The 24,218-nt window shown below is 39.3% G+C and overlaps 1 protein-coding gene across 1 annotated transcript in view; it reads right to left on the bottom strand.

Annotated features, from left to right (window-relative positions):
* Nucleotides 1-24,218, bottom strand: part of SPTLC3 (serine palmitoyltransferase long chain base subunit 3) — a 148,158-nt gene that overhangs the window by 27,759 nt on the left and 96,181 nt on the right. Inside the window, exons 7-9 of the mRNA XM_054574064.1 lie at nucleotides 19,987-20,092; nucleotides 10,066-10,285; nucleotides 2,263-2,389 (exon numbers count right to left, since the gene is read on the bottom strand). Of these exons, the coding sequence (XP_054430039.1) occupies nucleotides 2,263-2,389; nucleotides 10,066-10,285; nucleotides 19,987-20,092 (453 nt within the window). The remainder of the gene's footprint in view (nucleotides 1-2,262; nucleotides 2,390-10,065; nucleotides 10,286-19,986; nucleotides 20,093-24,218) is intronic.

The following is a 24,218-nucleotide window of genomic DNA, read 5'->3' as shown; positions in this document are numbered from 1 at the left end:
TGAAGTAGTAAAGCAATCCAGAGGAAAGAAGAAAATGATTGTTAAGTTGGGTACATGTAAATTATCTGATTCTGACAACATACACACAAAAGGGCTTAAGAAATAGGCTAATTTTCAGAATCACTTTTTTTTTAAAGTTATTCATCTTTAAAATAAGACCTAAGGATAATTCAGGTCATTGTAAGACAATTCGCTTTACTTATTCTTTAGCTTACATCTCAAATATTGTTTTCCATTAGGAAATGCATGAAGTTCAAGAAGATGATTAAATGGTTTCAAGAGAAACCAGTGGTGCTAGGCCAGATTTTTACACATGGCAGCTCACATGGGAATGGAAACAGCTCTATTTCTAGCTTTAGTTTTAAAAGATTGAGAAAAAAATCTGCTTATCCATATCATATTCAGTTTAATACTCTCCCCAAATTTGAGTCTGGCCATGTGACTAGGTTTGGCCAGTGTATTGTGAGCAAGGTGGTAAGTGTCACTTCCAGGCTGATGCTCTCTTTCTCTCACCAATGGAGCCCATATGCTGAGATGGCCAAACTTTGAGCTGGCAGCAGCGTGAGTCACTGCTCCCATGGAAGTAAACTGTGCAGAGATTGTCTGATTTGTATCAGATGTGATATGAATAAGAAATAACCCTTGGTTTTGTTAAACCACTGCAATTTTCAAGGTTTATTTGTTATGGGGCATAACTTAACTTATCCTGACTAATCCAGGACCTTGGAGTACATGTAGTCTTGCCTCGCCTCCTTCCTACATAAGAATCCTTCCTACAGCATCCCTAAAACAATGGCCCAAATACTTCTTGAATACCTCAGGAATAACATAGCAAGCAATTATATAGTGCTTACTATATAATTGTTTTCAGACATAATTTTAACATTTTACTTGTCTCATAAAATGTTAACTCATCAATAATATTTCTCTCCTTTTACAGCTGGATGAACTGAAGCACAGAGAAGTAACTTGCTCAGGGTTAAACAGATAAGTTAAGTCACTTGCCTAAGGCCACCTAGTATCCTAGGTGTCAAAATCAAGCAGCTGCTTTTAGCCTATGCCCTTAACCATCACACCATGTGGCTTCCCTAGAATGGATTTTCATTTCCTTTTCACACAGACTCTTCAATAAAACACAGAATCATAAAAACCAAAAGACAAGGCTGGAAGGGACCTTAGAGATCAATCAATCCCTGCATTTTACATGGAAGAGAAACAAAAGCCCTCTGCAAGCTGTTTTCCTGCTTTCATAAGAAAGGTCTCTTTTGGGGGTTTTCAGACTAGTGACCTGCAGATCACTAGAGCTTAGCAGAAAGGTCACAAGGGCCATTAGTTTGGAGATTAGAACAGACCAACCCTGTTCTAACCTATTTTATATAGGAGGCTTATGGGTACAATTTGCATGTGAATATTCTACTGCTCTGATAGAATTAAAAAAATGATGGGTTTCTCCAGACTTCCACTGAAGTGGTAGGCTTGTAAGGTTAACTACTCGTAAGGTAAATAATAGGACCTTACATCAGCTGGGAGATGTGGTAGGACACATGGATTGTTTATCCCAGGGGTCAGTTCTAGGCCAGGATATTTTGCTACTCAATAACTGTCTAATTTACCACTATTACCTACACTGCAACATGTTGTAGAAGCTCTATAAACTGCATGTGAAAGAGAGGAGGAGGTTTTCAAGAGGTTTTGATGAAACAATTTTTCAAAAGGAAGATTAAGTTCATTTGGGTTGAGCAAAGTAGCATACTTTGGCTGTGGTGACCCAATCAATGTCAAAGAAATGGCTGGAAAGTTATCGTGTGTTGTTTTGTCTATATATTCCCAAATGGCCAGTAGTGGATTTCCTCTCTCATGAAAGAAAGAAAGAGATGGATAGATAAAAAATGTATATCAAATTGACTGACAGCTCTGAGAAAGCACAGGCCAACACATACCATTGTTTGATTCACTTTAACACAACTAATTACACGAAATTATCCAAAGTTGCTGATCAATCTAAGAGGTAAATTAGAAAGCTTTCTTTGCTTTAAGAAAAAACATCTCTTTTTTGTGTGCTGACAGCAGTTTTGGAACATTTATGTACTAAGTATGATTTGTATAGGTACTGTTTATGTATACACATCTTGATTTACAAATTCGGTTACATTAACTTAAAGGTATATATTTTAAAAGAGGGAACTTGATGGGGCAAAATAACACAGGGAGTGGTCTAGGGAAGGATTTTATGGGAGCTGAGCTCACTGCAGGCCCTCTTACCTTGTGAGGTCCCATCCAGTCCCATGATGAATTTCATCGATCTGATGATTTGCTCTGCTATTGGGGGACTCATGGATGTAGCATAAACAGCACTATGTGAGTGAACCCGTAAATAATCCACAAGGTCCTTTAATAAAGGAGGGAAATACAAAAAGAAGGCAAATAAATCTCCATGTTGGTGGTGATAATCTCTTGACCCAACCCCATTCATCATAGCATAAGACATTTGATTCTTGAATGTGGTCCAGTTTTGGGCATTACCAAACTTTTTTTCTGTCCTTTTTCTTAGTTTCTCTCTCATAAACTTAGAAGGTATTCAGTAAAGGATGAAAATTTGCAGTTGAGGTCTATAAGGCCACACCAGATGTGTAAAAGAAAAATTGTTTCCCAAACATTTGTTGAGTACTTAGTATGTACAAGTACTGGCTTAGTATTCAGGAATGTCCAAAGAACACAGGATGTGATCTTGCCATTGAGCATATTACATTAAATTGTGCACATGGAAAAGTAATGGTAGGAAAAGTAACAAGACATACAAACTAGTATGTGCAACAGGGCAACAGACTGCTGAGGAAAGAAAGGGGATATTTGTTAGTTGGGGTAGATAGGGAAGGTTCCAGAAACAAAGTGAAATTTATTAAGTATTGAAGAATAAAGACAAATATTGAGCAAAAGAAAACTTGGGTGGGGGGATGGAGTGGCAGAAGGGAGTGCTGGCTATGCTTTGGGCGACTAGGAACTACTGCAATTTTGGGTAACACTATTTGGAGTGCCAACTCACTAGAGACTGCTGGTTTTCAGTGGGAGGAATGATTCTCCACATGCACGTTTGACTCCTGAAGCCAAACATAAGGTCTCAGGTAAGCCTGCTGAGAGCCTAAGGAAACTCCAATAACCTAATGTCACAGTCAGGAGGGCCTCAGAGCTGGCCTCTGGAGGTGCTCAGCTCCAGCTAGGAATGCCATCTATCTGCCCTCTTGTCCTGGCTCATTACCTGCGACCTTCAAGGTGTTCTGCAGAAAACCTAATGGGCTGATGATGGCTCTCAATATTAGCAGTGGGGTCTCTAAAGGATCATCCACCTTTTCTTCTAGGACAACAAGACAATTTAGAATCCCACATAGGTGTCCTCTCCAATTATTCCATCTTGTAGGTGAACTGGGGTGGGGTGGGAATGGGTGCTTTGGGCAGACTCATCTCTTCTTAACCCTCCCTTCATTGGACACATCCATTCCCACCTCTCAGCCTGGGTCTATGCCCCACCCTCCATTTTTCTATCTCTCTTGGGGTCTGGGTGGTATGGTTGCTCATAAGCATTTTAAACATTCATTGCTCATCTTCTTCAGTAAAGAGAGTTGCCTGCTTCCCCAAGGGTTGGTGACACGATGCCTCACCTGGCCCATGGAGGGAACCAGTAGCTCCATTCTGTCCTTCTTGCCTTCTTCAATATGTCCTTCATTCTAAATCCCCTCTTCCATGCATCCTTCTTCCCTGGAATCCTTTCTTTTCTATTGCCTTCATTTTACACTCTTTTTTCATTCCTTTTTGTTCCTTTCTTTCCTTCCTCTTTGCTTTTATTCTGATTTCCTCCGTCCTTTTAATTTCAAATCCTCCACTTCTTTTTTTTCTCCATTTCTATTTCCTCATTCCCTCCTTTGTTTTTTACTTTCTCTTTTCTCTCCCTACCCCAACCCCCTACCTTTTTGCTCTGGGCTATGCTCTGGGTGTGGAAGTCCAAGAAGAGAAGAAGAATAAAAAAACTAGTTCTTGGCAGCTATTATCCACTTACATTAAATTTAAAATTCAATTTCTGTCTATTCTTTTGTTCAGTGAATCTTTTTTGTTTAGTGGATTTTCACCACATTTGAAGAGTGTATGTCTGATGATGGCTTGACCTAAGGCACTGGCCCCATGACATTTGGGAAGTTCACTTTGGGGGGTTGGGGGGAGGGTGTTGCTCAAAGAGAAAGAGGCAGCCATCTTCCAGAGTAGCTTCAGTGGAGCTGTCCTTAACAGCTCTATGTTCAGTGTCCCCTTTGGGCAGCAGCAAGGGTTTTCTTTCTTTGTTGAGAAATGGTGTTCTCAGCAGGATGTTGAGTAAGCCAGCTAGGAGACATGGCAGGGACTCCTGTGGGACTGAGTCAGGAAAGGGCTGTTTCAGGGAGGTCATCTGGCCTTGAAGGATGGGTAGACTTGGATATGTGCAGAGGAGGGGAAAGGCAAGGACATGTGCTAAAACTAGTAATAGAGATGGCATCTTAATCAGCCCACAATGGAGGAAGGAGTCAATTAAGAGCAGAGAGAGGAGTGAGGGCTTCCAAGAAAAAGTGATGAAGGGTTGTCTCTTGGAAGGGAGGTATGACCTTGGAGTTACAGCATAGGTTCTGGATTGTTTGGGTTCAAACCCTGGCTCTGTCACTTACTGATATGTGACCATGGACAACTTACTAAATCTCTCTGTGCCTTAGTTTTCTTCTTTGAAAAATGACACAATGACAATATTTACCTCAGATTCATGAAGATTGAATGGGTTAATACATATATGATGCTTAGAATAGTATCTGGTACAATATACACTGTATACCTGATGCTGTTGGCAGTTATCAATGGATTGTCAACTTGGAGATTCTTAGGACTGGGAGCATGGGTGGTGGGAGGGGACCAAAATATAAAAACTCCTTGGGTTCCCTTTATTCCAGTTCCCTCATTTTGCAGAGGGTAATGCTCCAAGTTTATGTAACTACACATTGCACCCAGACATCAGACTAAAGATTTTCAGCCCAGTACTTCCTCTATCCTTAATTGAGTGAAAAGAAAGGAAAACAGAGGCTTTAAAGAAAGGAGTTCCCACACTTGACAGATTGCTTTACTCTGAAGAGATGACATAGCTGATATAGGCATTGACAGATCTACAGCTGAAATTCATTGGCTGATTGAGGATCCACTTTAAGGACTTTATGTGTTAACTCATTTTACCTTCACAATAACTCTGTGAGGTAGGTGCTATTTTTATCTCCATTTTATAGATGGGATTGCTGAGTCACATAAAGGATCAGAAAATTATCCAACCAAATAGTGGTTGGATAACAAGGATATAGACCCAAAGAGCCTGCCTCAAGAGTCCTCACCCTTAATACCACATTTATTACTTCTTCAGAACAGAAGAGAGGGGACCAGGAGAGCACAGAGAAGACTACCTTTACTTCTACTTTTTCCTAATCCACAAGGATTGTTTCTCTTTTTTGGGGGGAGGATAGGAGAATTCTTTATATACTCAAGTGTTTATGGTACTAAAACCATAGACTGAATTGCATCAGTATCAAATGTTTCATGTCTATTAATATTGTATCTCCAAAGAGACTGAAATCTCCTTGAGAGTAGGGAACAGGGTTATACAGGTCTCTGAAAATCCAGGGTGGTCTGTTAAATACTGATATTCTAATGGAGAACAGAGACATTATAAGGATTAAGGAAGGGTGGTGAGAGTCCCTGAAGTACTTAGGGGAAAACTAAGCTGCTTTCTTAGGGGAAAAAAGTAGCCTTGGGGCATTGCTGACAAAGATCAGACAAGGAAACAAAACAAGGCTGCCTTTGATCCCCAAAGGGCTCTTCTCAATGTCTTCACCACCCAATTTTCCTTCAAAAATAGAGAAATTTCATAAAGCCAAGGTCACATGTATTCTTAGTTCTAATAAATGCTTCATCAGTGCAATATCACTTCCTTTTAACATTAAGGCTATCTTGCCCATAATCTTATTTTTTCTAGACTGAGTCTATTTTTTATCAGAGTCTGAGTGTATAGACATGGGCTAATTTGCTTGTGTGGTTAGAAAAGTGGGGTTCTTTGAGTAACTTCTGCAGAGCATCAAGGAAAGCCTTGTTTTCTGCTTTTTAAAAAAAGTTTCCTTTTAGCATTTCCCCATTGGGTGCCATGAGCCATGAATTAAGAGTTGGCTTTGGTCTTTTGCAAGGCGAGTCTGGGTTGTGTCTTCCTTCAGGGTAGGTTAGAGGTCTTCTCACACCGAAGTTTCCATGTCCATTTGTACGTTCAAAACCCTGATTATTTTCTCTACCCATAGGACTGTAGTTCAAGGACAAGGGTGGCTTTTCTGAGAAAATCAGGCAGGAGACTCTTAGAATAAACATCTTGGTGTTCATTCCATGACCCCCATTTACTTCAAAGGGCTGTTAAATACAGCCAGGGCTGAGCACGCGGGGCAGAGCTGGCTTCTGCAAGGGGCCTGCCTTCGTCTGGCACACAGGCTTGTGGGGTTAATGCTCACTCCAAACTCGGCTGCTCTGTCCCACATCCCTCCTCCAGAATTCTAGCCCTGCAATCTATCAATCATGAGAACTACCTTTGCTTTATTTATTTGTAAATCTCTGGTCAGCCTGTGGAGTCTGTGAAAGACAGTGGTCAGCGCTAGGCATACAAGAAAACTCAGGATAATACCTGAGAAAAACGTGGACACCCAAACTGGGTTTGCAGTGTTGACCCATCTCCTCAGCAACTGGATCAATAAAAGTTAAAAAATAAAAATGAGAAAACTAGCCCTATCATTGCAGGCATTCTTTAAAGATGCCATTCACAGCATGGAGCTCTGACAGGTGAAGATAATTACCTGACATTTTACCTCAAAAGTCTTAAAAGAACAGAATGTTCCAAGTTGGGTTGTTCACAGACAACAACTCCAAACTCACAGTAAGCAAAAATAGCAAAATCTTCCCAACCTCTGAGAGATGTTTCAGCAATTTCCTTAAGGTGGGGAGAGAAGGTTGAGGTCAAGGCAGTAAACTCTAGTAAGCAGAGGTGAATTTGTAGGACATTTCATGACAGGAAGGCAGAGGCCAAGATGAAATCTCTACTCTCTGTGGCAGTATCTTAGCACCAAACCATTTGTTTCTCCTCTTGCTTGTTTCCAAATATTTTTTTCTTATGTGATGCATCTGATTGCTAATGTATATAGTTCTCACCTTGACCAACTCCACAACGATTTCTAGAGCCTTCTAGTAACTGTTGGGGAGAATATGTATAGTCCTCCTACAACTAACCCTAATACTGACATTTTGAAAGAGAGGTAGGAATCAGTAAGTCATCTTTTTCTAGCTCTTTAGACCCAAGTGATATTTTCAAATCTCCCAAGTCTTACTAAGAACACAATGGACATAATAAAATTTAAATTATTAGGGTTTCAGAAAAATGTAAAGTCCTAGTTTGGGCATGTTAACATTTTTTTATGGTTAATTTTGTTGCCTTTTAACCCATTGGTTTAGAATCCTAGATATTTTGCAGTCCCCATCAAACTGAGACATATTCTGAAAAAATATCCAAGAAAATTTATATAATGAAACTCTGAAAACTGTACTCTATTTAAATAGATAAGTAGCAAGATTTTTTCAAGCAAAAGCGTAAGTATTTGTCCAACCCTATGTCCCATCAGTTAAAAAAAGCAGTTTAAAACAAGCACAAAGTGAAAATTCTTTACAAAGTTATGCAAAGTCCAGGGGAATAAACACTATGATTTAAACTGAAATTATACATAACTTAAAATTAACATAATTTAAAAAATTGAAGATAAGAAAATCAGATACAGAAATTCCCTTAACTCAGGCTCATTAGATTGCAAGGAAACCACAGTTTATCTGGGTTTGTCACAGTCTGACCAAAAAATACCTTTCCAGACCAGTGTGTAGCTGACTGATTTTTAAATCTCCAGGGAATGACACATACAGACACCTTCTCAAATGACCTCCTGTCTCCTGCTCACTCTTCATGTCTTGGAAATCTCCTTATGTTTTCTAGGTTTTTCATCTTGCTGTTTCAAGGCAGAAAGTCTGTGCAGGCTAACGGATCGCTGCCAAACACTTCCTGATTCTTTCTGCCATCTAGTGGTAAACTTAGAAACTGCAGGACAACATGAAGGAGAGGAGGTAAAGGGGAGGAGGAGAGGAGGAAAGGGAGGAGAAAGAGGAGGAATGATGCAGTTCTCTGTATGTAAGTATGCACAAAATGAGTATTTTTAAAGAGCAGGAAAATAAACAGATCTGCATACATTTTCTGAGTCTTGATTAATGTAAATAATAATTTTCACAGTTGCTCAGTATCTACCCCAAATGATTAGAAGTTACATAGACAAGAGCAAGTACACTTTTAAAATAGTGAACTGACTTTGGGATGGAGAGTACGAGAGAAAACTGAGCCAGTCCTTACTTCAGGATAATCACGAACCTTTGTTTAAAGGGATATCAAATGAAGGAACTCTAAGGGGAAATATCTGACAGCTACCAAATTTGACAATATTTCAAGGATCTGCGTGCTTCAGTTTATTCAGGTGCCTTTAGTCCAGGAAACAGAGTTATGCCTGGTTAAAGTTTTTGTAGCTCAGAACCGCTGCTAAAGTAATCACAAAACCACAAGCTCACAAACTACTGCAGCCTGGAGAAGGGGAATCCTGCATCTGAGACCCTCTGATCCCACTGCTTTTTCATTCAAGGAAGGGAACATTTAACTTTTCAGCAGATTTAGCTGAATTTTGTAGGATCCTGGGCATTCCCTATGTTTTTAGCTTTACCCAGCTAATTCCCACAGGATGAAAAACAGTGCTTTGAGCTTGGAAAAAAGTAGTGCTTATTGAAGAGTAAAGGCCACTGAAAACTCTGAACATTTGAAGCATTTGTGCACCTCATGGCAGGGCAAGTGGCCACAATGAAATCTGTTGTTTTAAATAACAGGATTTTGATGACCACACTGTTTTCAGCTATCCACCCTGGTTTGTCTAACTGGCCTACTAGGAGTCTGAACTCTCGATCCTGCTGATCACAATAAGTAAGGAACTAGGAATTTTAGGTAAGCTGTTGATGCCACCTGCACGCACCAGTTTTGGGCTTGCTATGCCTGCCTAGGCAGAGCCTATACCACTGTCACGCACTCTCTTTGGGACAGGTGTAGGCCTGTATGAGATAGCTATCAGGATGTAGGTAAAACTGTCATACAGTGAAGCAGGCAACTGTCTTCTTTATCCCTCAAACATAGGTTTTGAATATTTCATTTTCTTTTCTGCTTCCCTCTTTTAGATTTCTTTTAAACATTTATTGGTTTATACTGGCAACACCCTTGGTGATACTGGCACTAGAGTGACTGTAGTAACACTCACTTAACAGCCTAATCTCATCAGATCAGAATTTTTAAGGCATGTAGATATTAGAGGAAGACAAGATTTGAGCCATGTATTATCAAAAATTATGAGAGAGAATTATTTTGCGAGAAAATCCTTTAAAAGGATGTTTCTAATCTTGCTACTACTATTTTGATTAACACTCTTAAAGCCCACGTTGTAGCGCAGAGTTCACCTCTTGAATCTTTGATCTTTGCTCACACTGTTGCTCTGTATTTTCATGTCACAAAAACCACACTGCTTACAGTTTTGTAATATCCTCTTATTATTTCTGTGGTTTGGTATACAGAGATATAATCATTTGTCTACAAAACTCTCATTCATTCTAAGATTTCTTCCATGCTGCCCACAGAGTTCATCATCCCTCTTCTTTGTGTTCTTTGCCTGTGTACATTGCTAGTGTTGCAATTTTATTATAATGTGATTACTCATTACATGTTCCTCTGCATTGTCAGTGAGCTCCTTGACATTCTGGGGGCTACTTGGCTGTGAACCCCCTTTCATGAGGCCACAGTGATCAACTGAGGTGTGGTGAACTGAACTGAAGTTCTCATGGAACCCAGAGAAGCCCTTCAGAATGTCCCCAGGTTGTTCAAGTTTAAATAGACATGAGGAGCCCCTCTCTTACCTTCCTTCCAGCTATGTAACCTCCTGAGGCTCCAAAGCTTTTGGTGAATGTGCCCATAAGCACATCAACATCTGCAGGGTCCATTCCAAAGAATTCCACTACACCTCGGCCAGTTGGTCCCACAGACCCAATACTGTGAGCTTCATCTATGTAGAGGTAAGCCTTGTATTTCTTCTTTAGAGCCACGATCTGGGGCAGGTGCACAATGGAACCTTCCATGCTAGGGCATAAGGAGAAATGCTTGTCACAAGTGTGTACTCTCCTGGGAAGCTCTGTGTTAGTTTCCCTTTCAATATTTTGCAGACAGCCTGCCCTGATACCAGTCAGGGATGATAGGGATGTGCCACTCCTCTCTTCTTAAGGGATATTTTATTTGGCTGAGACAACTTTCTCAATCTTATAAGGCTAATCTGGCAGTATTTTATATGAAAAGAATAGGTTACATTTAGTGGGTTTACGTTTTTTGAGTTGTTATAGCTAATTCCCAAGTAAACAATTGGCTCACAGAATTGTCAATCAATGTATTTTAAAGATAACAAGTTTAACTTGACTGACCGTTATGGATTTTGGGTATTTTGCTAGTTTTAATTAAATTGCTCCATGTGATCCATCCTTATCAGCCTGTCCCTCTCTATTTGGCCAGTTTGTCTGACCTACACTAAGTGCTTAAACTGCAAAGATTGAAAAAAGGAATAAAAAACACAATATAACTTTATTTTAGGACACACAGTATTAATTAAAGCACAATAGAAAATTCTTAGGATCTGTTATTCAATAGAGTCATCCCCAATTATTCTTGTAGCTATGTTCCAAGACCTCCAGTAGATGCCTGAAACTAAGGATAGTCCAAACCCTATATATACTCTTCTTGTTTTTTCCTATGCATACATATGTGTGACAAAGTTTAATTTATAAATTAGCACAGTAATAGATTAACAATAATAACATAAAATACAATTGTAACAATATACTGTAATAAGTGTTATGTGAATGTGGTCTCTCTCTGATAACTGATCTGATCTAACAACTGAGATGGCTACTAACGGACTAACGGTAGGAGAGAGTATATTCCATGGATACTCAGGACAAAGGGATAATTCATGTCCTGGATGGAATGGAGAAATTTCATCACGCTACTCAGAATGATGCGCAATTTAAAACTTAAGAATTGTTTATTTCTGGCACTTTCAATTTAATATTTTTGGACTGTGGTTTACCACAGGTAACTGAAATGGCATAAAGCAAAACTGCAGATGTGAAAAGACCTCTGTACTCATTGGAAGTCAAGCGTTCATGTGAGGCATCTTGTGGTGTCCCCTCTTTCTGTTCCTTTAGGGCAACAGTTGTCAGTCTTCAGTGAACATCAGATTCCTCTGAATGGTTCACTAAAGCACAGATGGCTGGGCCCCTTCCCCAGAGTTTCTAATTTAGTAGGTCTGGGATGGGCTGAGAATATTCATGTCTACTCTTCTGCTCTTGGGACATGCCCATATTGCTGGTTGGGGACAACAGTTGCAGAAAGACTGCTGCAGAAAAACTGTTTTGTTTTAGCTCTAAGTGCTTACTTTTTCATGGTATTATAAATTACAAAAACACTTAAGGTTGTCCAGCAATGAGAAAAATATGAAGTAAATAAATAAGCAAAATTGTAGTTTATATTTACATGGCAACTCTGGAGTTCAATGGACCTAAAAGAACTTTTGACTTCAATCAGTTCTCAGAACACTTGGTAAACTGTGTCTACATCCCACACTTCTGACTGCACTGACAGGCGAGTTCTATGAGAACATAGATTTGCACCCTCACCCCACGAAGAAGTTTGCCAAACAGTTCAAGCAACCTGTCAGTTTAGTTCAAGAACTAGCCAACTGATGCAAACAGAGTTGAACGTTTCCTTTCTTCCTTATTAGTTTATTTATTAGTTAATACATAAAAAAATAAACCTAAGTGTTAGGTCAATTCGATCAAAACAGCCCAGCTGGTTGTGCAATTACCCAGACCAGTGGTGTTGTTTTGGAGGGAGTATGATGATCAAGCATAGCATGTGTATGTGTATTTAAAGAACTTTGTTTTTTAGAGCAGTTTTAAATTCACAGGAAAATTGAGAGGAAGGTACAGAGATTTCTCACATGCTCCATGCCTCACACATCTGCATAAATGCCACCATTATCAGCATCCACCACCAGAGTGGTACATTTGATACAGTTGATGGGTCCGCATTGACACATCATCACCCAAAGTCCATAATTTACATTAGGGTTTACTCTTGGTGTTGTACAAATGTATATACAATGACATGCATCACATAGCCTATTTTCACTGCCCTAAAAATCTAGTGTGCTCTGCATATTATTCCTTGCTTGCACCCAACCCTTGGCAACCACTGATCTTTTTATTGTCTCCATAGATTTGTTTTTTTCTGGAATGTTAATAGTTGGAACCATACGCTATGTAGCCTTTCTGGATTAGCTTCTTTCACTTACTAAACTGCACTTAGTTTTTCTCTGTGTCTTTTCATGGCTTGGCAGCTCATTTATTTTTAGTGCTGAATAATATTCCACTGTTTGGATGTACCACAGTTCATCCATTCACTGACTGAAAAGTACTTTGGTTGGTTCCAAGTTTTGATAATTACGAATAAAGATGCTATAAAGATTTTTGTGCAGGGTTTTGTGTGGACAAATCTTTTCCACTTCTTTAGGTAAATACCAAAAAATATGATTGCTGGATTGTAGATATGAATATGCTTAGTTTTGTAAGAAATTACCAAACTACGTCTCAAAGTGGCTGTACCGTTTTGCATTCCCACCATCAATGAATGGGAGTTCCTGTTGTGACACATCCTCACCAACATTTACTGTTGCCAGTGGTCCAGATTTTGGCCATTCTAATATATGTGTAGTGGTACCTCATTGTTGTCTTAATTTGCATTTCTCTGATGACATATGATGTGGAGCATTTTTTCATATGCATATTTCCATCTGTAGACCTCTCTATATCTTTTTTGGTGAGGTATCTATTCAGGTATTTGGGCCAATTTTAAAAAATTTATTGATGAGAGAAAAAGAGAGACAGAGAGGTTTGTTATTTTACTTATTTGTGCATTCATTGGTTGCTTCTTGTATGTGCCTTGACTGGGGGTTGAACCTCCAACCTTGGTGTATCAGGATAACACCCTAACCAAACTGAGCTATCCAGCCAGGGCTTTGGCTCACTCTTTAATCAGGTTGTTTGTTTCTTTATTGTTGAATTTTAAGAGTTCTTTTATATTTTAGATAATATTCATTTATCAAATATCTTCTTTCTGTCTGTGGCTTGTCTTCTAATTCTCTTGACATTGTCTTTTGCAAAGCTAAAGCTATCTATCTATCTATCTATCTATCTATTATTATTTTTATTGTTTAAGCTCTTAATTTTAATGAAGTCCAGCTTATTGCATTTGTGCTTTACACAAGGCTGCTCTGAATGGCCGTTTTCAGATTTTAATGACATGAAGACCAAACAGAGTCATCTTCTCAAGTTTGTGAGTTAATTCCAGTTTTCTTAGGTAAATTGCTTGCTAAAGTTGTTTCTGTTGAGGAGAAGGCAGTACCGCCATCTAATTGCCTAAGCTCAGGTTGCAGCCATACCACTTACTAATTGAGGATGTCGGTAGCTTACATGATTCTGTGCCTCAGTTTTCTCATATGTAAAATAAGCATGATGACGAGACCCTCCTTAAATAATGTCTTTGTAAGAATGAATAGAAATAATGCTGCTAAAGTGACTGACACATAAATGAGCACTCATTGGAGTGTTGCTGTCCTAGGAGAAAATGGTTGCAATGAGGCTTAATTTGAGAAAATGGGAGCGCTTGACAATGCTCTGTGTTGCATCTTCTGGGAAAGAGGCATATGGGTGTCGCACATAATAAATGGTTTGATGCCCTCAAAATTCTAGAATTTTCTTCTCGTCTTTAAAATGTTTTTAAGTTGGTAACACAAATATACTAAAAACATGACATGTCACAAATAACCATTCTTTGTTCTGGAACTGAATTTGGCAGGAGCCAGAGTTAATGTCGAACAATTTGCAGACACTCAGGGCAGCTAATTAGCCATCCTTCGCTGGGGCTGGTTTAGCTGATGTTAGGAGTCTGCCCACCTGGTTTATATTTCTCCCTGTAAGATTAATGACTCTACAATACTGCTGATTTCTGGAGTTAATGCAGGGCACACATGAGCCTAGGGAGAACTCAGCATTTATAAAGAGTTATATTCACTTGCACTAAGTCTTCATTTTCTTATTGTGACCCATTTTCTTAAGAATTGAAGCTTCCCCTATAGTGGGATGTTGAGTTTGGTGCATACATAAAAACTATCTATGCCCTTCCTATTAATATCTGTCAAAAACAATACAGAAAACAAGGAGAGTGTTTTATTCTTTCTTCTGGAATGGAAAGTTGTGTTTTCTTTTGACTTCAATAGAAGAAAATCAATTAAAATACAACTGTAAGTGAAGATAATTCCACTAGTTAATTTGAAGCCCTGTGCAGGAATTTGAATTATTCTTAAACCAGCAAGCCAGTGAATAATTTCTTTGTATCTTTTCTATTACATAATGTATTAGCTAAGTGACAAGACTCCTTATTGAAATCTCCTTCTCACCACCTTCTCCTCCACATATAAACTATATTATCTGCTGGCAGGATTGGGAATTAAACCAGTGGCTTGTCAACTTACATGGTGGAAAAATCTCCCTGGTGGGCCCAAAGTATAACACAAGGGAAGAAAAGAAGGTAGAAAGAGAGAACAAAAAGAGCTAAGACTAATTAATAAAAGAGTGACTAGTGTTTTCTTATTCTTTGTCTTTATTTGTTTAAATGATAGAGGTATAGGTTAGAGATTACCACTGAAGTTTTCAATGCTTAGACTTACATTATTTTGAGGAGGAGAATGTCTTATATTCTTATAGAAAATGGCATTCAGAGACTTCAGAATTTGCCTATATATATATTTTACTTTTTGAAGGGCTGGATGTTATTCCTCGGTTAATTTTATTTTGAGAGTTTGTGCTCCAGCCCTGGCTGGATTGAGCCTGTGAACTAAAGGGTTGCTGGTTTGATTCCTAGTCAGGGCACATGCCTAGGTTGCAGGCCAGGTCCCCAGTTGAGGCGTGTGGGGGAGTGTGAGAGGCAACTGCACATTGATGTTCCTCTCCCTCTTTCTCCCTCCCTTCCCCTCTCTCTATAAATAAGTAAATAAATAGATAGATAAATAAATGAATAAGAGATAGAGAAGAATTTTTAAAAAAAGTTTGTGCTCCAGCTATGCTAGTTTTATCTCAGGTTACTTGGATCCCCTATCTCCTTCTTTAGTATATTTTTGAATAATTTTGAGATTTCTCAACCACAATGAGTCAAAAACTAGACTCCCCAGAGACATAAAATTAGAAGAGTATGATTTTAAAGCGATGTTTAAGGGAAAATACAAATCAGAATACTAAAATATTGCTATTGTACTTTTAAACCAAAAATCATGGAGTTATGGAACTTTAGGCTTCAAGTTTCAATCTTCCTATATTACAGATAAAGAAACTAAGCCCTAGTTAGGCTAATTCTGAGAGTCAAATGAATAACCGCACAGTTTCCATGTTTACTTCATTAGATATGGACACATTAGCTGACTCTCCTGTTTATATTGGGCCTTTGTCTCAACAGGGCCACCTGATTTGAATCCCAGCTCTGTTTCATCTCAGTCATCTGCTCTGGGACAAGCTAATCCAGGTCTCACATCCTCCAAGACTTCATCTCACAATAACCTCGAGAGACCTGGGGAGGCTTACTCAACATGGCACATGTGAAATGTTTAGCAAGAAAATCAATGTGATTTCTTTCTTCCTCCTTGAGTGGGTGAAGAGCAAATGAAGCCACTTGGCTACATGGATGGTTTATTTTCCAAGTTGCAACTTCCTCAACTGAAAATAAATTTAATGATGAAAGCAACTACCCTTGGTTGCAGGCTTACTATAGGCTGGGCTTAGGCAAGCACTGGCTTATATGACTTCATTTACTTATAAAAGAATGTTACAAAGGGCATTCAGCTGTAGGTAGCAACAGCAAGATTTAAATCCAGATTCCAGGCCTCACTCCAAATCCTGACTCTTCTATAGTCTATATGTAAAGAATAATACATGCATGTTTTATGGACAATGATATTACTATTATTTTTGCTGCTATTATTATTATCATCTAACTGCTTGTATGGCACTTACTGACTTCTTAGCCTTGGTATTTAACCTTTTCTACGTTGATACCTGCCTGGAACTTTCTAATTTGGTTGACTTTCTCTTTTGGAATTATGAAAACATTGATTTATGCTAGCTCTCTGCCCATGGTGGGAAACCACAAGCAAGAGACTTAAAAAACCTGGGAGTGAAAGTTCAATGGAGGCTTTGTGTAGATATCCATAAGGTATGTGTCCATATTACATCTCTAAAAAGTAGAAATGCATTAAGCTCTTGATTTTACATTTCTAACCCTGGCACTTTAGAAAATCTTGTGGGAAATAATTTCATTTTCTGGTGACAGCATCAAATGAGAACATCCATGTTCCAAAACTCTATTCTAGGCTAGCCTTATTTTACAGATAGGGAGACTGAAGCCCCAGGAAGTACTGAGGACTCTCTAAGTGCTCTGTCTGCTATCTATGAATGAAGCCTTTTAGCCAGTCTCATTTAAAGACAAGATTCCTGTGCAGGTGAGATGAAGGGGATCTCTCTGTGATGGCACGTCATGGAAAGTGAACACTTTACTCTGTATACGTGCCAGGTTAATTGAGCCATTGGTGTAGATCACCACCAAAGATGGCTGCCTGCAAGTCTTCCCATTCCTGTACACATAAGCCAGTTTTCCTATCAGGAGGTGGGCTCTATTTCCCCTCCTTTTGAATCTGGGTTGGCCTTGTAATGTGCTTTGGCCCCTAGAGTGTGGCAGAAATGGTACTGTACCACTTCTGGGCCTGGTCCTTGACAGGCTGCCAACTTCTGCTTTCATTCTCTTGGAATCAGCTGCCATGCTGTAGGGAAGCTCTGGCTGAATGGGATAAGTCTACATATAGAGAAAGCACCTTAGTGAAGAGGAGAGAACCAGGCACTTCAGTCAACAGTCAGGGCCAAGAGCCCAAATGTGTGAGTGCGGTATGTCATTTTGGATATTCTAGTCTCTACTGAACTCCCAGAATAATACAACACCATAAATGACCCCAAACCAACACCAAGTGGAGCAAAAGGAGAACTGCCAGGTGGTCCAGACAGCCTGCAGTAACATGGGAAATAACAACTCATTGCTGCTGTGTACGCCATTATGTTGTATGGTGGTCTACGAGTGGGGACAGGACTCCAAAACACTGGAATTTATTTATAAAAACTGTGTTTATTCTTACATATTTAAACTTTGGTCACCTTCAGAGTACTCTCCATTTGATGCAATACATCTATTGAGACATTTTTCCACTGCTCAAAACAGTTTGAACTCATCGATTTTGATGCCTTATAGTACTTCTGCCATTTTTTGTTTCACCTCTTCCAAATTGGCAAAACGTTTCCTTTTGAGGATTGTTTCATCCAGGGAAACAATAAAAAGTTGCTTGGGGTGAGATTGGGTGAATAGGGAGGGTGAGGCAGAAGGTTCATGTCATTTTGGTCAAAAACTGCTGAATACTCAGCGTGGTGTGGGCAGGTGCACTCATAAATCACCAATCATGAAATGGACAAATGCATTGCCAAAGTTTTCAAAACAGAAGTCACTGAAGCTGAACACAGGCTCTGGGCTCCTCGAACACTCATCTTGTGAAGGAGCCCATACTATAAAGGGCGCACCCTCCAGAAAATAGTTCCATTAGTGGGTAGTTCCCCCTTGTATTATGCAGCAATAGATAACAGAACAGTCATTATTATCAGTGAAGCCTAAATTGTGGTTTGGTGCCATGCTGGACTAGAGCCAGGAGTCCATACCCAGCTCCCCTGTCCTCCTGAGATTGCGGTAGGACATAAGCCCAGTGTAGCCATTAATAATCCCTGCTGCTAGAGTGATTTCTTTTATTACTGATGGGAATATTTGAGAGTAAAATGCTGGTGGCCAACTAAATTTCAGCCATGATCAAAGTGCTTACAATGCAATTTTCCTTTAGTGGAGTCAAGTTCTATTTATTTTCAGTTGGATTTTGTTTACTCTGGTTAATGGAGATGCCCTGTCTGCACTCCCTCAGCTGATGGATTCTCCTGCTGTTCTAGGCCTGTAAGTAACAGGTGTTTAGATAAGGGCTCCCCTCCCAGACTGGCAGGTGTTGCAAATCACATGGGAAGAAATATCTGTGGCTATGGTAACGATAGCCCAGAGACAATATGAAATTATTTCCTAAAAGCAGCAAATTCAGGACCAGTGAATAGTTGAATTATTCTGCAGCAGGGTTTTTCAACCTTAGCCCTAGGGATAATTTTTTGTTGTGAGGGACTATTCTGTGCATTGTAAGATGTTTAGCAGCATCCCTAGCCTTTGCCACTAGATGCCAGTCTATTCTGCACCTGTGACAACTGAAAATTGCCAAATGTTCCTGGGATGGGGGTGAGTTGTGGGTGAGAAATTACCCTGGTTGAGAACTCAGCTCTAGGGTGATCCTAGAGATTTCATAAACAGGACACACTCTCAGGCTGACCTGAGGAGGTCCTGATAGGGAATGCAGAGGTGAACTACGAGAAACTTGAAATGCCAACTTTGCAACCCCATAGGAGCACAGGGAACACCAGAGCACTAACCATTGGGGCAGTAAGTACTAGAGAAAAAAATACAATGATACTAGGGTGATGATGATATGATAATTTTAAATTTGGGAGAAAGCAGTTCTTTTTTTCCCAAAATGGATAGACACATCTTGTCTGCTGCTTATTATTTAATTAAGAGAAACAGTGTGCACTCCAAGATCAATTAGATTAGTTGGCTGAAAGAAATGCTACTTCTGTTCTCAAGTCTCCTCTGTGGACACATTCCTTTTTGTTGGGAAGGTAAGCCCTCATTCCCTTCTTTTCATATTTTTCACTTTTCTCTAATTATCTCATAGGAAACATCTTCCTGAATTCCTCTAATATTAGGATTGCTTGAGAACTGATTTCAGAGGAACTCTGAGATAATGTTTCTTGACTCTAGGACTAGGGTATTTAACAGAAGGAGAGCTTGGAGGACATTTCCTTTTCAGTAAAAATAATCAGTTCAGACAGGGAATGAGGTTAACTTCACCATAAGCTTCAATATAAAAGTATAGCTCTGAATGGCTTTAATGGGTGTTTTGTCTGCTCAGCTCAATAAGGGTAGGAAAACTCAGAGCATTCTTTCAGAGGCTAAGATCATTCCTTCCTCCACCCTCCCCCAGTTCTGTATGGAGAATTGCACTCCAAGTTGAGGAAAATGAGCAGGCCTTTGTATTTTGATGCCAACTACCAACCACCGGCCAGGTTCAGCAAGCAACTGGAGGTTGGATGCAGTATCCAGTTAGACACATCCAGGTTCCCATGAGCAACGTCTACTAAAGTTTTAAAGGCAAGGAGCATTCTGATGTTGAATCACCCAGCCCCTTAAGGCCTTTGAAACTGTGAAGCAGCCACAGGTAGTGGAAGGAATCAATACATGTGAGTAATGTCCTGTGGGGATATTTCTGAAGAAGCTTTCACAAGCATGCCAGCCTCCAAGGTGCTCCAGTGTATGTATAGTCATTAAAAAGACAGGTAACCCAAGGCCTGACAGCTCACATGAATAGCTCTAGCTCAGATCCCTCCATAATATCTGTATTTAACCCATTTTTCTCTTTAGCTAGGAGAGGTCAGCCTTTTCCCATTTGTCAGTCTGCTGTGGGCTTCAGAGTGTTCAAATGTCTCCAGTTATTTACATACCTGTAGACGCCCTCCACCAGGATGAGAATCTTTTTCCAAGCTCTGTGGGTTCGAGGCTGGCCGTAGATTACAGCATCTCTCAGGAGCTTCTCTAGGCTTTGCATGTCTTTAAATAAAATAAAAACAAAACAAAACAAAAAAACAAAAAAATCACAAAAAAACAAACCCTGAGTCATGAAAGGGTTTTTCTTCCTCCCCTATTATCTTTTTGGGGGAGATGCCAGATTTTTTAGTCTTAGGCTGAGAACTGAACTTTCAGAGAGCAAAGTTGGAATCAGAAAACACTTGAGAGGGTAGAGGGGTCCAATCTTTAGTAAAATTGAACTCTCATAAGCTGACTAGTTGGGTTTCTGTAATAGGCAGAATAAACCTCCACTGGAGGCACATAGCTTCATAGATTCTTAAAAGGCTCTCCTTTACTGCCTTAGCAGAGACTGAAATTCTGCATTAAATATCTCTTAGGCATAAGCTTCCCTGCCAGGTTAACAGGAACCATGAGAGGTAAAATGAACTAACACTAGTCTTTCAGAAACGAGCATGTTAGCATTTAGCTGAGTTTGCAGCAATGGAGTGGCAGCATTGCTGGTAGCTGTCTCACTTCCTATGTGTTCGGACTTTTACTTTTGGCATCCCCCAACTTCAGAGCTGTCAGCATTTTAAGGCAGTGGGACAACTTCGCAAAGTATTTGGAGACTTCTGGATACATTAATAATATCTCAGAATTATTGAGCCCTATCTGCAGTCCTTCTAAGCACATTCTTTGTAATAACTCATTTACTCTTCTCAAAGACCCTAAGGAGGAAGTATCTGCATTTTATGGTTCAGAAAATTGAGGCATAGCGAAGTCCGGCAGATTGCCTGAGGTCTGTGATCGTAAACAGCAGAGAGCCAGGATTTGAACTTGTGCAGTCTCGTACCATGACCCACCTTTGTAACCACAACTTTTCTGTGGGAACCATTGTCCCTTCTTCTCATTCTTCATAGTGATGTAGAATGAGGAAGAATGAATGTCTGCTAGATTTTTCTTGTTAACTTTGATGTCAAATATAATTAATAGTGACTTTTCATTTATCTGTAGTCCGATGTAGATAACTGAGCTTTGATTGGGAGAGATTTGCCTACCAATCCAGCTGTGTGTGTATGTGTTATGTGTTTACCTGCAAAGCTGAGAGATAAACAAACAAATAAAAAAGAGGTTTATGTACATGTTTTTATACTCATATTTCTACTATATATCTTTGTACCTCCTAAGCCTTCCATTTTTTAGAATCTAAGACTAAAGTCCTTTAGACTTAGAATTCAATCTTAATTTGAAAAGATAGGGATGCTACTGAACTGCTGTTTTGACTGTTACATAATGGTCACTAGGCATTAGGGATCCCATGTAAAATGTTCACAAAGAGAAACATTGCAAAGATAAATCTAAAACAGTACAGTCAGTGTTGGTTTTAGTCACTGCACACAAGCTCCCATGAGGCAGGTATTCAAAGATTTATCACTGATCGAGGTTCCAGTTGGCTGAGATTCTTGGTCTCTGTGGAAAGCCTTTCAACTTTGTCTTTTAGTCCCCATTCTGTGGCTGGATCTGCTTTAGGGTTACCCCCACAGCTGGGTAAATGCATCAGTGGGTGCATTTACTTTTCCACACTGCAAGCCTGCCACCCACAATGAGGCTTCAAGTATTTCTTTGAAATAAAATTTTGGAAGTACCAGTTTTTTTTTTTTTTTTTTTTAATTATCAGTACTTGAGGTAACCAGATTCACAATGGCACACAATTTAAAACTTATGAATTGTTTATTTTTAGAGTTTTCCCTTTAATATTTCAGATCATGCTTGACCAAGGGTACCTGACCTGAAGTGAAGCCGTGGATAATAGAGGGCTACTGCAGTTACCTAGTGCAGTCTCACAGGCCCTTCCTGACCGACGAGGCCCTGTCTTGTCTTCCTGAACTAGACTCTCAATGTTTTCTGACACATGACCTCCCAACTTTTCTTTATGCTTTTTCCCTCTTGTTTGGAGAATTCTCACTCATCACTCAATGTTGACTCAAACTCTACTGGCCGATAATACAGATTTTCTTTCTTCTTGGTGTCCCCGATGACTCATCTATTCTTTTTTAAAAGCGTTCATCATGTTTCTCATTCCTCAATTTCATGTCTCCTCCCTGGAATCCAGGTACATTATTTTATTCATCCTTATAGTCCTAGTCCTAGTGCACAGTATTAGTACATGAAATAGAATGAAATAGAATAGGCATGAAGTAGACCAAGAAACAAGAAAGAGAATGATACTTTGGAACTAACTATGAATTATTAGAAAAGCCTCATATCTGCAATAATATTTTAATTTATTTAATTAAATAAATTAAAGTATTAATAATAAAATATTATTTACTAATAATAAAAATGTAGTTATATTTTTACTTTTGCTTTAAAGAGTCCATCTTCACAGATGTAGTAATGCATTTTACTGGCACTATATCATTAACCACTAGATGGCAGTCAAGGAAACAAAAAGCAGTTTTCTTATTTTGAGAATTTCAGGGGTAATAAATCTCCTGCATTGACATTTTGTTTTCAGGTTTGCTTTATGCTGGGCTCCTGAGATGATAAAGGCACCCAGGTAATTGGGGGAGGTATCTCCTTTTTCCATAATCTACCACAAGCCTGTTAGTCTGTGAATGGAATAAAGAAATGATGAATACAAGTATTCCTGTTTACTGCTTTTTCTTCTCGGACTTGGAATTTATAAGTTTTGTATAGAAATGACACACAGTGAGTGTGGTTCCAATGCCAAAGTAAAAATAAAATACCCAAGTGAACAAAATTAGTAGTTATTTAAGATGAATATTTCAAGAGTTTGAAAAATCTGTGCATGAAAAGATTATTGTATTGTTTATGCAGTCAAAAGGATCACAGACATATTACAGACTTAGTCCAAGATTAAATTTAAAATGAACTCCCCTAAAGAGAAGAGAAATCTCTCTCCACTTTTTAAAGAACGAGTAGGACCTGAAAACAAGCCTTTAAATAGGCATGATGTGATTTATGCATTTTGAAGAAGGAAGCCAGAGATATCCCAGGGCCTTCCTTAGCAGGGGACTCACTGTGTTTGAAGTGAAAGGAGAATTCCATGGGGAGAGGCATTTGGGGGAACTTCACAAAACCCAACATATCCACAACCTGGAATCTTTGAGCAGAGGGAAAATCAATCTGCCATTTTTTTCCCTGTTAGGGACAAACTCATAGACTTTTTAGAATCACAGAAACTAGATAGGGAAAAGGATAACTTCACTCAGTATGGGATTCTGGACCCATGTTAACCTCTGGTAGTTTCTAATTTTCATGGCCTTGCTGTATCATGCTACAGTGTGTAGGTCACAGACCTTTAGGATTCAGGAGATTGTGGCTTATGTTCTGCAGGCCATAATGAGGTCCTACTTTTTAGTAAGCCACAGGCTAACATCTGTAAGTGATTTTTAAATACTGATGTTTATTAAAGCGCTTAACCTTGGATTATGTTAATTCTCATGTCAGGTCTGAGAAGTAGGCAAGTATGAGTAGGTGTTTGTATTTTAAGATGAGTGAACTAATGCCCAGAAGGTTTACAGAATCAACAACTACAATGACACCCTCCCCTCATTTCCCAAAAAAGAAAAACAAATCTCAAACCCAAACAAACCACTTTCTTGTTGGTGTATAAAGAAAACTGAAATACAGGAATTAAAAGGATAAATTTGACACCATCAAGGTGCACATATACAGCATTATCGTACAATAAGTTTATGAACTTATAATGATACACTGTGGACTTGTAATCACCACGAATTTGAGTATGAACAATGCCTTAGATATTATTTGCCACTAAGTCTGACTCACCCAGGCTGTTTCCTTTGGTATGTGAAGGGCTGAGAGGAGCAAGTTGGCATGGTGGGTGATGAGCACAGAGCTATCAAAAATGAAAACATGGAGACCACATGCTGGTGGCTGGTGCAGAGCTGGTCCTGGTCTGTCACAAGCATGGCTACTGGATTACTGAACTAACTATTAGATACCCAGGATAATCCAACTATGGGCCAAAAAGTATGATCAGACTTATATCACAACACACTCTTGAGAGCTTATTCTTGGGCCTGTTCTACATTCAAAGTCTCTGGGACCTGGGAAAGCTACAGATAAGGTCCTGGGAGAAGAGGGCACAAGGAAACAAGGAACCCACCCACAGTCTTCT

Source organism: Pteronotus mesoamericanus, unplaced genomic scaffold (assembly GCF_021234165.1).
Source record: "Pteronotus mesoamericanus isolate MK-2021 breed Mesoamerican mustached bat unplaced genomic scaffold, CSHL_Meso_final contig_25, whole genome shotgun sequence".
NCBI lineage: Eukaryota > Metazoa > Chordata > Mammalia > Chiroptera > Mormoopidae > Pteronotus > Pteronotus mesoamericanus.
This window is presented reverse-complemented; position numbering and strand designations above follow the sequence as displayed.